This window comes from Culex quinquefasciatus, chromosome 2 (genome assembly GCF_015732765.1).
Source record: "Culex quinquefasciatus strain JHB chromosome 2, VPISU_Cqui_1.0_pri_paternal, whole genome shotgun sequence".
Taxonomy (NCBI): domain Eukaryota; kingdom Metazoa; phylum Arthropoda; class Insecta; order Diptera; family Culicidae; genus Culex; species Culex quinquefasciatus.
The window spans coordinates 153,158,269-153,171,648 of record NC_051862.1 but is presented as its reverse complement, the minus strand read 5'-3'; the positions used below and the strand labels follow the sequence as shown (position 1 = coordinate 153,171,648).

Sequence of the window (13,380 nt, the reverse complement as noted above, 5' to 3'; positions counted from 1 at the left end):
CAAGGCAAAGAAAAGGAAATGGTTGAACGAAAAGGTGAAGAAAACGAGAGCTGGTTGTTATTTTTTTCTTTTGAACAGATTTTATAAGGATTTCCTTTTATTTTATTGCTTGTTTTTATAATTTTTACTTTTCAGAACTGTATTTTAACTTCAGAAGGACAGGAAAGGTAAGTAGTTACACGATAAAGTTACAAAATAGTAGCTTATGCAACAAAGTACAAAAACAAGATAAATAATGTAGAAAGCAGTTTGTGATACACTCAAACCCCGATGGTTTGACACCAACTGTTGTCAAACGAACGGGGTCACGTTTTAGTTTGACACACCTTTTACACGGAGTTCACACACACTACCAAACGTTTGTTTTGATAGTGTGCGTGAGCGCCGTGTAAAAAGTGACAGTTCGTCACTTTTTAGTTTGACTTTGACCAACCAACGGGGTACAAACTAAAAAAGTGTCAAACGAAAAAGTGATCAACCACCGGGGGTTGAGTGTACTTTTGAAAATAAGATTTGAAGATAAGTTTTTTTTTTTCAAGCACGGTTTTCAAAGAAAAGTTTTTATTCCGTCTGCTCTGCACTTTCAGCTTTAGTTTTTTGGGTAATTTCGAAGAAAACTAGAAATCTGATATATTTAGTATTGGAAACTTGTTGTTTGGAGCCACTCAAGGCATATTCTTAAGAATTTTACAAGTATCAGGATGATTTCATGGGCTCCCATAAATTCGAAAAAACATCATTTAAAAAAAAGTACCGTCAACATCCCAACGCAATATCACGATTCACCCAGGAAAATATCGGGGGAGAACCCTTTTTTCCCTGTACCAAATACAGTAGTTGTTCGGTAACTGGGCGTTGTTTAACTGGGCTGCTTTTTAACTGGGCGCTCGATAACTGGGCCGTAGCCCAGTTAAAAAGCAGACAAACGTCAAAAAACCAAAACAAACCGAAATCATCGAGGGGTTAATGGATGCAAAAATCATGGTCAACAAATAAAAAAACTTTTTCCAAACTTTTATGTAATTTCAAGTCACAATTAAAGAAATATGAAAAGTAATCATTGTAAACAAATTTGAGTAACTTTTATTTTTATATTTCATCAAATAAATATTATGCATCGGTAGTCCCCTCGTTATTTTTCGTTCAGCCCAGTTAGCGAACAGTATTCGATGACTGGGTTACGTTCTCAGCCCAGTTACCGAACAACTACTGTATCAGACTTTCCGTTTTTTTTTTCTCCTTAACGAAAACGAAGTTTACTTTATAGCTGTCGGCCACTAGTGTCTTCCTTTTTATCTACAAGGACTTCGCCGCCCTGGGCTCCTAAGTGTATGAATGTATGGCACGGAGCGACGGCGCCGAATACCCATATTTACACAAAGAATTTTAGAGCGCCTCTGGATTGTGAGTCCAGTGCGCGGTCCGATTGATCCACACGGGCATCCTTAAGTTCTTGGAAAATTACACCGTGTATGACTTGATTTTTTGTAACTTAGGACTTAAAAAAACAATTTTTAGTCATTCTGATATCAAAGCTTAATTTTAAAATAAGGAAATATTTTACACTTTTATTTCCGAACTGTCTTTATCATATACAACAGCGATTCTCAACGGGGGTACCGGGCCTACTTGATTTACATGGTAGGGGGTACCGGCCTAGAAGAAGGCAGGGAACGAACTTAGCCACCCAGTTTTGCAAAAAATCATGGGTGCTGTGCTTTAGTTGTCACCTGCCCCCAATTTTTTTCGGTGCTTATTATAGGCACCTCAGTTGTACTATTTTTCAACTGTTTTTTCTCCAAAGAATATTTTAAATCAACTTGAAGAAAATCAACACAAGCTTCCGTGTGAAATGTGAGTGCGATGAAGAATCTATGCTTTTTATGTTATTCGTTTCTGGCAAAAGTGAATGAGAATTTTGTCAAAACTCGGCCAAATTTCCAAAAAATATGTGTTTTCTCCAGCTTCACCGAACCGTTTCAAAGTGATTTCTTGCACTATTTCGTTTTCTCGAAACATGAAGCAATACTTTCATTTTCAAAGATATTCCTGCAGATAAAGTATCTAAATAACGCAAATTAAAAAAATACCTTTTGAAGGTGAAAAAATCCACTCAAAAAGTGAAAACAGAACCAGGATTTAAATGTGTCTATTATTCCGTAATTTCACACGTTGGGTTACTTCTTTAGAACACTTAAAAACAAAGGAGAAATTAGACACCAAATTCTCAAATTAGCACCAAGCACCGCACTCGATTTTTTCAAGGTGCGGTGCTTATCCAAGTTACCTTACTTCAAGTGCGGGTTCTTATTTCCCTTCCCTGGAAGAAGGTTGAGAATCGCTGATATACAACTTTCCTGAAGACCCATATAGATCAGAAAATCTCTCTGAAATTATTTTTTTTCGAATGTTTACATTCAATTTTTGTAAGGAAAGCTGACGTAAGCGGTAGAAGGTTAAGCCTAAGGCTTTCCTTAGCATCCTTTCGAAAGATTGGCTGTGCTAGGGTTTGATTATATTAGATTAGGAAAGCTAACAAAGTTGTATGGACGATTCAAAATGCCTTCTTTGGTTGGTTTGGCCCTCCAAAAAGTTTCAGCCGATTTTAAAATGCAAATGAGTTCCTTTTCGTGTTTTGGTGGAGAATTGCTCTTTTTAGAAATTGTCAGTTCTTAAAACCCAATCTCGAGCGTTTGAATGTATTATTTTTTTTCACAACGTTCAGAAAATTTCGCTTGGCCCAGCCAAAACTTCGAAAAAAAAACTTGCCAAAAGGTTTAGGATATCTTATTAAAAAAAATAGAAGGGTTCGTACCACCCCACTATCACGAGATATAAGAAAATGGACCTCGGATCGATTTAATAAAATTTGCCGCAATTTAATAACATGTTACCTGATCTAACACAGACGCAGCAGCAGATTACTTCTCAACAATGTTGTTAACGATAAAATTATCGAGGCTCGATAACAATAACGTTGATTCGTCATCGTTATAGTCGGGACGGTAACCATAGTCTATCGTTATCGTTATTTCGATAATTCTATTGGCGATAATCTAATTGCCGATAATGGACGATAACTCATTTTTAACATCTTTCTAAAATGGACTTAATTCAACCAAATTATGTTAAATTTTCAATGCTCTCACTAAAATTATGTTTTTTGAAAATATAGTAAGTTTCAAAGTTAAAATACTCAAAATTGTTCACAAAGTACCGTATTTTTTCGAAAGTAATTGAATTTTCATAATTTGCAATATGGGTATCAAACGAAGCAAAATTTGATACACATATTGCAAAGTATGAAAATTTGAGTACTTTCGAAAAAAACGGTATTTTGTTATTTTTTTATATTTTTCAAAAAAAAACTCTAATGAAGTGAAAAAGCATAAAAAAAATTCGCGTAGTTTGATACCCATATCGCAAATTTTGAAAATTTGAGTATTTTCGAAAAAATACGGTATTTTATGAAAAAGGCATACAAAATTTCGTTTTGTTTGGTACCCATATTGCAAATAATGAAAATTTGAGTACTTTTGAAAAAATAAGGTATTTTGTGAACAATATTGAATGTTAACACTTTGAAACTTACTACATTTTCCAAAAATATTTTCTTGGTGAAAGCATTGAAAATTTAACACGATTTAGTTGAATTAAGTCGATTTTAGAAAGATTTTATAAATGAATTATCGACCAAATAACGAAAACGTTAGTTTTTCGTTATCGTCCCGACGATGACGATAACCATTATCGTTATCCATAGAGGATAATATTATTGACGATAATTTTATCAATTAACAACCTTTCTCGTCAAGTACTTTATTGTCAATATTAGATTAGAACACTAGATAGGGGAAATAAACCCATTTTAAGCCTAATAAGCGGTCTTGTTTGAATGATGCTGGATAATCTGGAGTGTTCCTTGAAATTCAGTAAAACCAAGTACACCAACGAGTAGAGCAACTTTTTGTGAACATTTCTGTTTATTTTCACTTTTATTAAAAGTTATGCTATTCCTTTTACAAGCATTTTAAAAAAATATTTCAAAAACGCATTCTAATCAGTCGTGTGCATTGGGCCACGCCCATTTTTCTATTTTCAGCTTAGTTCTTTTTTTCTTCCAATGCTCGTTTGGGTCTGCTTAGTGCTGCCAAAATTGATGAAATTTTGAGCGAACACTCACGAAAAGTAGCTTCGCTTCTCGCTCGGTTTTCTTCAGCCTTCGTTTGGAATGGGTGGTCAAAATTGAAACGTCAAAAGACATAGCGCGTTTGTTTTTTTATGGTGCTTGCTAATTATTCACATTTTTCGGGATTATTTTTCAAGTGAGTGACTAAGTAACGGTCAAAAGAACATGTTGCCGGTAATTGGAAGCAATTTTATATCTTAAGCGCTTTGAAATCGCTAGCGCAAGTGAAATGATATTGATGGCGACTTTCGTTAAGCAGTCAACCTCTGATCTTGCGTGTGGATGTGTGTGCCACCAAAATGATGAGAAATGGTCTCGCAAAATAGAAATTATGATCAAAAGTGCATTAAATTTGATCTTTTTGGCCAGTGAGTGGCATACATTTGCGTGCTTACTCGAGGCGGTGCTGTTGCTGGTAAGTTTACAGCCTAAATAGTATTTTTGGAGCTTTAATCGAGCATCAAACTCTCCATATGACGAAGATAGGTGTTTGATTAGAAAGGGTATATTTCCCCTAATGTATTGCAAAAAATGAAGCCATCCCTATTGCGTCATGTTAGCCGCGGAGAGGATTCTGAGAACGGATAACATTACACAGAATCTAAAGGAGAGGAAGGATGCGTGGACAAACCGTGCCAAACGCTCCGATTGAAGAAATAAAACATTCCAAGTCCTGTAAGTAAGTTGTAAGTTTCAAGGAATTTCGGATACTTAAAAAAGGAAACAAACACTTTGTTATTATTTTGTAATCATGCCAGTAGAACCATTTATTTTAATTCTTCAGAGTTACTGTTGTTGTTGTTACGCTCAAATATAAATTCGATTCCTCCTTATTATTGTTGGCGCCATCTCTCGCCGAGCGGTTCTCTCATTATTTTAGGGTTTCATTTTGTTTTAAGACTTTTAAGTTTATTTTTCCCCCATTTCCCTAAGGTTGTCTCGAGTGTGTGTACTCTGTCTGTGTATGTGTTGGTTTGTGTGTGTGTTGTTTTAATCTGAGTAAGTGAGTGTAGTTTAGTAGAGAGGTTTCAATCTATTTGCTGGTTTATTCCCGAATCGTTAAATTTTGTAACGCTTTGTGTTGTGCATCTTTTTTTTTAAAACAACAATCAATCTTCTTAAAACGTGTCTGTGTGTTTGCAGCTTTAGGCTTCCGTTAAATTTTATTCTTTCAACACAACCATGCAAGAGTGTACTTGTAAGAGGTTTTCTTTTTTATCATTTTTGTATTTGTTGTTCATATTAGGTTGTGAAGAATCTGCTACAAATAGGGAGGAAAACAAATCAACTACCGAGTAGCAGCGCGAAGGGGTTGTATAGGGGAAGTGTGTATCTGTGCTCGCTATTGTTGGCTAAAGATGCAATATTTTTGCTTAAATAGGAATGAAAATTAGTTGGTGGCGCGCTAAACTTTGCCTTATCAAGGTTGAAGAAGTGAAAAAGTCTAAAAGTTCGTTTTGTTGTTTTAAATTGGCACTAGAACTGCTAATAAGTGGGTTATTTTGATTTCTTACTTCTTTTTTGTTTGTTTCACTATTTCAGCAACAAATAACGCTGCGCAAATAACACTACAGTTTTGATTAATGAATGAATTAATTAGGTTTAGGTTAATTTTCAAATACTATTTTCGTGAGGGGTAATTTTTAAAGATTTTTGCTTTCGGAATTGTTTTTTTTTAACGAGGAGAAAGTGAAAAGTTTGTTTCTGTCTAAAATGGCTAAGCATGTCGTTGGAGAAAAGATGAAAAGCTTTCTTTGCTGTTTTGTTGTGGGTTATTATTACTTGTTTCGTATCTTTCAGTTACTTTTCCCACCGTTTTGTAGGTCAGCATGGGTTTCAATCACAATTTTCGTTCCTTAACATTGACTACCGGACATAAGATTAAATTTTCTTGTTTTTTTTTGTTTTTCTTATGTCGATTTTGAAGGGAGAATTTAGGTTTAAAGAAAAGGTCTAAATATATATATTTTAAATCTTTTTATACTATAGTAAGGAATACTTTACTTAATGCTCTCAATTTAACGATAAAATGTATAAATAAATGATTTATGTTTTTCTTTACAAACACGTTTTCCCAATTTCTCACAATATAGTCAAAGAAGAAAGAAAGAAGGAGGGTAAAAAAATAGTACAATCATTGCGTTTGTCCCTTACCGTTCAGAGAACCACCTTGACCAGCAGTCGCGGAACTCCGTCGCCGTCGCCATCACAAATCAGCAGCAGAAAGTAGAAACTTCCGGCCGGAAACGAAACCAGCTAACAGTGGCTGATGCCGTTGGCGACGTTGTTGGCCACGTCGTTGTTGTTGTCCAACCGCTGCGTCGTCGTCGGCGATTCCGGATTGCCCCCAAGGGCGAGGGCGGACGCCGGCGGTCGCAGCAGATCACAGTACTGGAGCAGGGCCTCGCGCAACGAGCGGGACACCTCGGCCGAGGAGGTCGTGGTGCACTCGACCAGGTAGGGATAGAGTCCGATCAGCTGCTCCCAGGCGGTGGTGCCCACTGGAATGGTAGAAAGGGTTAAATATATTAAGAATTTAAGAATTTAAGAATTTAAGAATTTAAGAATTTAAGAATTTAAGAATTTAAGAATTTAAGAATTTAAGAATTTAAGAATTTAAGAATTTAAGAATTTAAGAATTTAAGAATTTAAGAATTTAAGAATTTAAGAATTTAAGAATTTAAGAATTTAAGAATTTAAGAATTTAAGAATTTAAGAATTTAAGAATTTAAGAATTTAAGAATTTAAGAATTTAAGAATTTAAGAATTTAAGAATTTAAGAATTTAAGAATTTAAGAATTTAAGAATTTAAGAATTTAAGAATTTAAGAATTTAAGAATTTAAGAATTTAAGAATTTAAGAATTTAAGAATTTAAGAATTTAAGAATTTAAGAATTTAAGAATTTAAGAATTTAAGAATTTAAGAATTTAAGAATTTAAGAATTTAAGAATTTAAGAATTTAAGAATTTAAGAATTTAAGAATTTAAGAATTTAAGAATTTAAGAATTTAAGAATTTAAGAATTTAAGAATTTAAGAATTTAAGAATTTAAGAATTTAAGAATTTAAGAATTTAAGAATTTAAGAATTTAAGAATTTAAGAATTTAAGAATTTAAGAATTTAAGAATTTAAGAATTTAAGAATTTAAGAATTTAAGAATTTAAGAATTTAAGAATTTAAGAATTTAAGAATTTAAGAATTTAAGAATTTAAGAATTTAAGAATTTAAGAATTTAAATTTAAGAATTTAAGAATTTAAGAATTTAAGAATTTAAGAATTTAAGAATTTAAGAATTTAAGAATTTAAGAATTTAAGAATTTAAGAATTTAAGAATTTAAGAATTTAAGAATTTAAGAATTTAAGAATTTAAGAATTTAAGAATTTAAGAATTTAAGAATTTAAGAATTTAAGAATTTAAGAATTTAAGAATTTAAGAATTTAAGAATTTAAGAATTTAAGAATTTAAGAATTTAAGAATTTAAGAATTTAAGAATTTAAGAATTTAAGAATTTAAGAATTTAAGAATTTAAGAATTTAAGAATTTAAGAATTTAAGAATTTAAGAATTTAAGAATTTAAGAATTTAAGAATTTAAGAATTTAAGAATTTAAGAATTTAAGAATTTAAGAATTTAAGAATTTAAGAATTTAAATTTAAGAATTTAAGAATTTAAGAATTTAAGAATTTAAGAATTTAAGAATTTAAGAATTTAAAATTTAAGAATTTAAGAATTTAAGAATTTAAGAATTTAAGAATTTAAGAATTTAAGAATTTAAGAATTTAAGAATTTAAGAATTTAAGAATTTAAGAATTTAAGAATTTAAGAATTTAAGAATTTAAGAATTTAAGAATTTAAGAATTTAAGAATTTAAGAATTTAAGAATTTAAGAATTTAAGAATTTAAGAATTTAAGAATTTAAGAATTTAAGAATTTAAGAATTTAAGAATTTAAGAATTTAAGAATTTAGAATTTAAGAATTTAAGAATTTAAGAATTTAAGAATTTAAGAATTTAAGAATTTAAGAATTTAAGAATTTAAGAATTTAAGAATTTAAATTTAAGAATTTAAGAATTTAAGAATTTAAGAATTTAAGAATTTAAGAATTTAAGAATTTAAGAATTTAAGAATTTAAGAATTTAAGAATTTAAGAATTTAAGAATTTAAGAATTTAAGAATTTAAGAATTTAAGAATTTAAGAATTTAAGAATTTAAGAATTTAAGAATTTAAGAATTTAAGAATTTAAGAATTTAAGAATTTAAGAATTTAAGAATTTAAGAATTTAAGAATTTAAGAATTTAAGAATTTAAGAATTTAAGAATTTAAGAATTTAAGAATTTAAGAATTTAAGAATTTAAGAATTTAAGAATTTAAGAATTTAAGAATTTAAGAATTTAAGAATTTAAGAATTTAAGAATTTAAGAATTTAAGAATTTAAGAATTTAAGAATTTAAGAATTTAAGAATTTAAGAATTTAAGAATTTAAGAATTTAAGAATTTAAGAATTTAAGAATTTAAGAATATAAGAATTTAAGAATTTAAGAATTTAAGAATTTAAGAATTTAAGAATTTAAGAATTTAAGAATTTAAGGATTTAAGAATTTAAGAATTTAAGAATTTAAGAATTTAAGAATTTAAGAATTTAAGAATTTAAGAACGCCTGAACAAATCCGCGCGATACGTGCCGTCTATAACAACCCTGGACCTACCTTTAGCTGGTGGCGCCTTCTTCATCGATATCACAAGCGTAGCGACGGCCTTCAGCACAAACGAAATTTCCGATAGTCGATATCTACAACGAAGAAACCACCCAAGTTAGTACTCATTTCAAATCATAAGCTATGACTTCCAACCCACCTCGGCAGCGGAAACTTCCCGCTCAGCCGTTCGTCGTCGTTGAATTTCCTCAGCACCTCCTCGAACCGATGCAGCAGCGCCGTAATGGCCAACCGCCCCGCAATGCCACCCTCATTCGCCGCCGTCCCGTTAACAGTCGCCGCCGCCGAATCTTTGTCCAAGCAGTTATTGTTGACGCTGTTCGCCGTCAGCTGACCCATCCCGTCGTCAAGCAGCGAAAACTGCAGCAACGTCTCAAAGCACGTCTTGGCAAACTCTTCGCGCAGCTTCAGCTCGGTCTCACAACCCGCGAACGGCGTACTTCCCGTCGTGGCCGAGTGGATCGAGCCCTTGTTGAGCAGCACCACCGCGTCCAGGATAAACTGCTGCGGGATCTCCTGGCTGAAGGGCAGGATTTCGTCCCGGATCAGCTCGATCACCTGACAGTCAATGGCTTCGTCCAACACCAGCTCGTCCAGACCACGATCTTCGACGACGCAGACACTGAAACCAGAAAAATGTTTAAAGCAAACTCTTAAGACTCAAACCCAACCAACCCTCACCTCTTGGGAAACAAAAACTGATCCAACGTGTCCGACAAATCCTTCCACAGCGGCGCAAACTGCTTCGGATGGGCCCGCGCCACCGGCAACCCCGTATGCAGCACCGTCATCAAACTCGAAATGGCCAATTTCCACGTACTGGCCGACATGCACTTGTACTTGAGGGACAGCGGCAAATGGACTGCCTTGATGATCTCGTGCAGAATTTGGCCCTCCACCACGGCTTCGTCGGCCGCGGTCTGCTGGTACAGCTTTACGGCAACGGCGAGGGCCTTCTCGCCGAACGGGATGTAGTTCATGCTGACCCATTCTATGGAGGAGACGGCGCCACCGTTCGCGGAGGTTTGCTGCTGTTGCTGGTGCTGCTGCTGATGGGACATGCCGACGCTGCCCGAGCGAAGGGATTTGACGGGTCTGGGGAGAAAATGAAGTTTATTAACCATATTCTTGATTTTATAAGGGTTCATTCAATTTAATTTCAATTCTGCAAATTTGAGGATTTTATATTTGAGATACTAAGAATTCTAATGTAGCTTTAAAAGAACGTAACCTTGCTTGAAACCTCCCAAGGTTGCATCCTATTTAAAAATTACATAAATTATTAATTTAAAGAATCAGATTTATAGAAATTCTTTGAAAATTCTAGTTAAACGTTTTAGAATTGTAACATTAAAAAAATTGAAATTTTGAATTTGAGAATTTTTTAAATAAAAAAAACAATAATTAATAAATTTTAAGAAATTTTGAATTAATCAAATTTAAAGAATTCAGAATTTTAAATTTCCGAATTCTAAAAATAAGGATTTTAGAAATATAAAATTGAAAATTTTAAGATAATTTTTTAATGATTTTGAAATTTAATTTTCTAGGAATTGGTGAATTTTTAGAATTTCCAAATTTAAGAATTTGTGAATTTAAAATTATTAAATTTTAGAATTATAGTATTTTTATGCCATTTTATTGTGAATTTTGCAATTTAGCGAATTTGACGATTTTTTTAAGTTGAAGGATTTAACGATTTTATATAGAATTCAAGAATATTAGAAATTTTGATTTTTTAAATTTTGTAAGTTTCAAGAATTTTTCATGCATGATTTTTGACAATGTTTTTGCGGAATCTATAATTTTTAAAATTTATATTTAACAATTCAAGAAGCTCTAAAATTTTAAAATTTTAGAAATTAATTTTGTTTATATATTCAGCAAATAAAGCATATTTAACTTTTTTATTTTAAGAATCAGAAAAATTTAGAAAATTTAAAAAATACAAATCATAATTTTTAATTTTTAAAGTACAAATTCAATAATTTTATAACTTAGGATTTTTTAAATTTAATCCTACAAAATTTTTAATTTAAGAGGTGTGGGTCTCGTGGCGCAGGGGTAGCGGCTTCGGCTGCCGATCCCGATGATGCTATGAGACGCGGGTTCGATTCCCGCCTTATCCACTGAGCTTCTATCGGATGGTGAAGTAAAACGTCGGTCCCGGTTTCTCCTGTCTCGTCAGAGGCGCTGGAGCAGAAATCCCACGTTAGAGGAAGGCCATGCCCCGGGGGGCGTAGTGCCAATAGTTTCGTTTCGTTTAGGTTTTGAATTTAAGAAATAAGGTTCAGAAATTGAGGAGTTAAATATTAGGAAATCGAAAATTTACGATTTTGTAATTATAAAATTGAAGATTTTTGAACTTTTTTTATTTAGGAATTCTAGAATTTAAAAATACTAGATACTAGAATTTAAGAAATATGGAATTTGAAAATTCAGGATTTTTTGATAATTATGTAATTTAGCGAATTTGACAATTTTTTTTTTGTGAATTTGGCGAATTTTACAAAATTTAAGAAAACTTGAATTTTATATTTTTATGGATTTAGCTAATAATGCGAATTTCAAGAATTTAGCAAATTTTACAAATTATACTAAATTTTAGAATTATAAAACTTTTGAATAAGTCAAGAATTGTAAAAAATGGTGTAAAATTTAAAAATAAAAGAATTTTTAAATTTTAGACTCCAATAATTAAATTTTTTTTCGAATTTTTGGAGTGTTTAAGATTTGAAAAATTTGAGATTTTTAAAGTTGTTTTTTTTATTCTTTTTTCATATATTTTTATTTTCAAATTATCCAAAGCATTTTAAGATTTAGGAGTTGTAAAGTTTTAGGATTTCAGAATTCTATTTCTGTTCTATTTTAGAATTTTTTTGCCAGATTTTTTAAATTAAAGTTTTTTTTTTGAGTAAGAATTTTGTTTTTTTTTTTCAAACTCAAAGCTTTTGTGAATTTTACTAATGTTAAAAATATCACAAATTTTACGAATATCAAGAATTTTGCAGGTTTTGCGAAATTGGCCAATTTTAAAAACTGAACGAAGTTATTTTTTTAAATTTTTGTGATTTTTTTTATATTTTAGAATTTAATATTTAAATTGTTTTAGAATTTTTGACATTTAGAATTTTGTTTTTCTTCATAAATTGAGTATTTTAAGCATTTTTAAATTTTACAAATTTCAGAAATTCTGAATTTTAGAATTACAGAAATTTTGGAAAAAAAAGAATATTTTAAGGGTGCACAGCAACGAAGGAAGTTGTTGTCTTCTTATTCCAAAATTGTCAAACTTACGTACCCAATTCTGCAATAACGGGATTGTAAAATTAATCAAACTTTGTTGTAAATTGCTTTGTGGACAGTACTCTAGGGGATGAATAAAAAAATATGTCGATAGTACCCGTAGTTTTGAAAATACTAAAATGTCTGTAACAAAAATCTGGGTGCAAAAGCTCTGGTTGATGTGCACCGTTAAAGTTATACACTGCCGTTCTACGCATAATTGTCCCATGTTCAAAAAAGTGCAACTGAGAAAAACGCGATTGAAATTTTTCGACCGATTTCTGTGTTTCTACGCATAATTGTCCCGTGAGTTCCTATTCGCCCTATGTGTCCCTAATCGCCCCAGTTAGCAGTTTATCACCCTCATTTGTGATTCTCTTGCAATACAACAAGTATACAAGACATAATGCTTAGTAAAACTAATGATTCCGTGTAAGAAAATACTTGGTGGGACAATTATGCGTAGAAGTTTAACGATGGGACAAACAGACTTGGTGTTATTTTCAATGAGTTTCCGAACAAAGTACCAGATTTTATGTGTTTTTCTTAAAGTTCACATCAAACTAAACTTAAAAATGTCATAAAGTCAAAATCTTCCAAAACTGACATGGGACAATTATGCGTAGAACGGCAGTACAGGATTTAAAAAATTGGATAATTTTCAAATAAAAAAAAAAGTTTTAGAATTAATGAAATGAAGAATTTAGAAATTTCAGAATGTTAGAATTTTAGAACTGAATAAATTAAGAATTTCAATAATTTAGAATACTTGGAAAAAGATATTTTTTTTTGGTATTTCTATATTATATTTTTTAAAAGTTTATAAATTTAAATGAAGAATATAGTTATTTTAAAATTTTAGGACTTTAAAATTTTATAACTTAAAAATTTCAGAATTTTAAAAGTTTAGTTTTTTTTTAATCATAGAATTTTGGATTTCTTGAAGATTCAATTAATTCTAAATTTAAGGTTCTTAAAAATTTTAGAATTAAAAATTTGAAGCAAATCAAATTTGTAGAATTTTAGAATTATCAAAAATTTAAGAATGTTTTGTTGAAAGAATTTAACATTTGAAGAATTTCAAAATTCTAAAGTTTTAGAATTTTTGAATTTTTTGATATTTTTTTTTTGTTTAGCACAATAGCATAATTTTCAATTATGAGCGAATCCCTTGTACTGCACAGTTCTTA

General features: G+C 31.1%; 1 protein-coding gene across 1 annotated transcript in view; it reads right to left on the bottom strand.

Annotated features, from left to right (window-relative positions):
• Positions 1-5,177: 5,177 nt before the first annotated feature.
• LOC6044535 (protein MON2 homolog) overlaps positions 5,178-13,380 on the bottom strand; it is a 42,438-nt gene continuing 34,235 nt past the window's right edge. Inside the window, exons 4-7 of the mRNA XM_038252464.1 lie at positions 9,587-10,000; positions 9,045-9,527; positions 8,897-8,979; positions 5,178-6,690 (exon numbers count right to left, since the gene is read on the bottom strand). Of these exons, the coding sequence (XP_038108392.1) occupies positions 6,446-6,690; positions 8,897-8,979; positions 9,045-9,527; positions 9,587-10,000 (1,225 nt within the window). The 3' untranslated portion in view covers positions 5,178-6,445. The remainder of the gene's footprint in view (positions 6,691-8,896; positions 8,980-9,044; positions 9,528-9,586; positions 10,001-13,380) is intronic.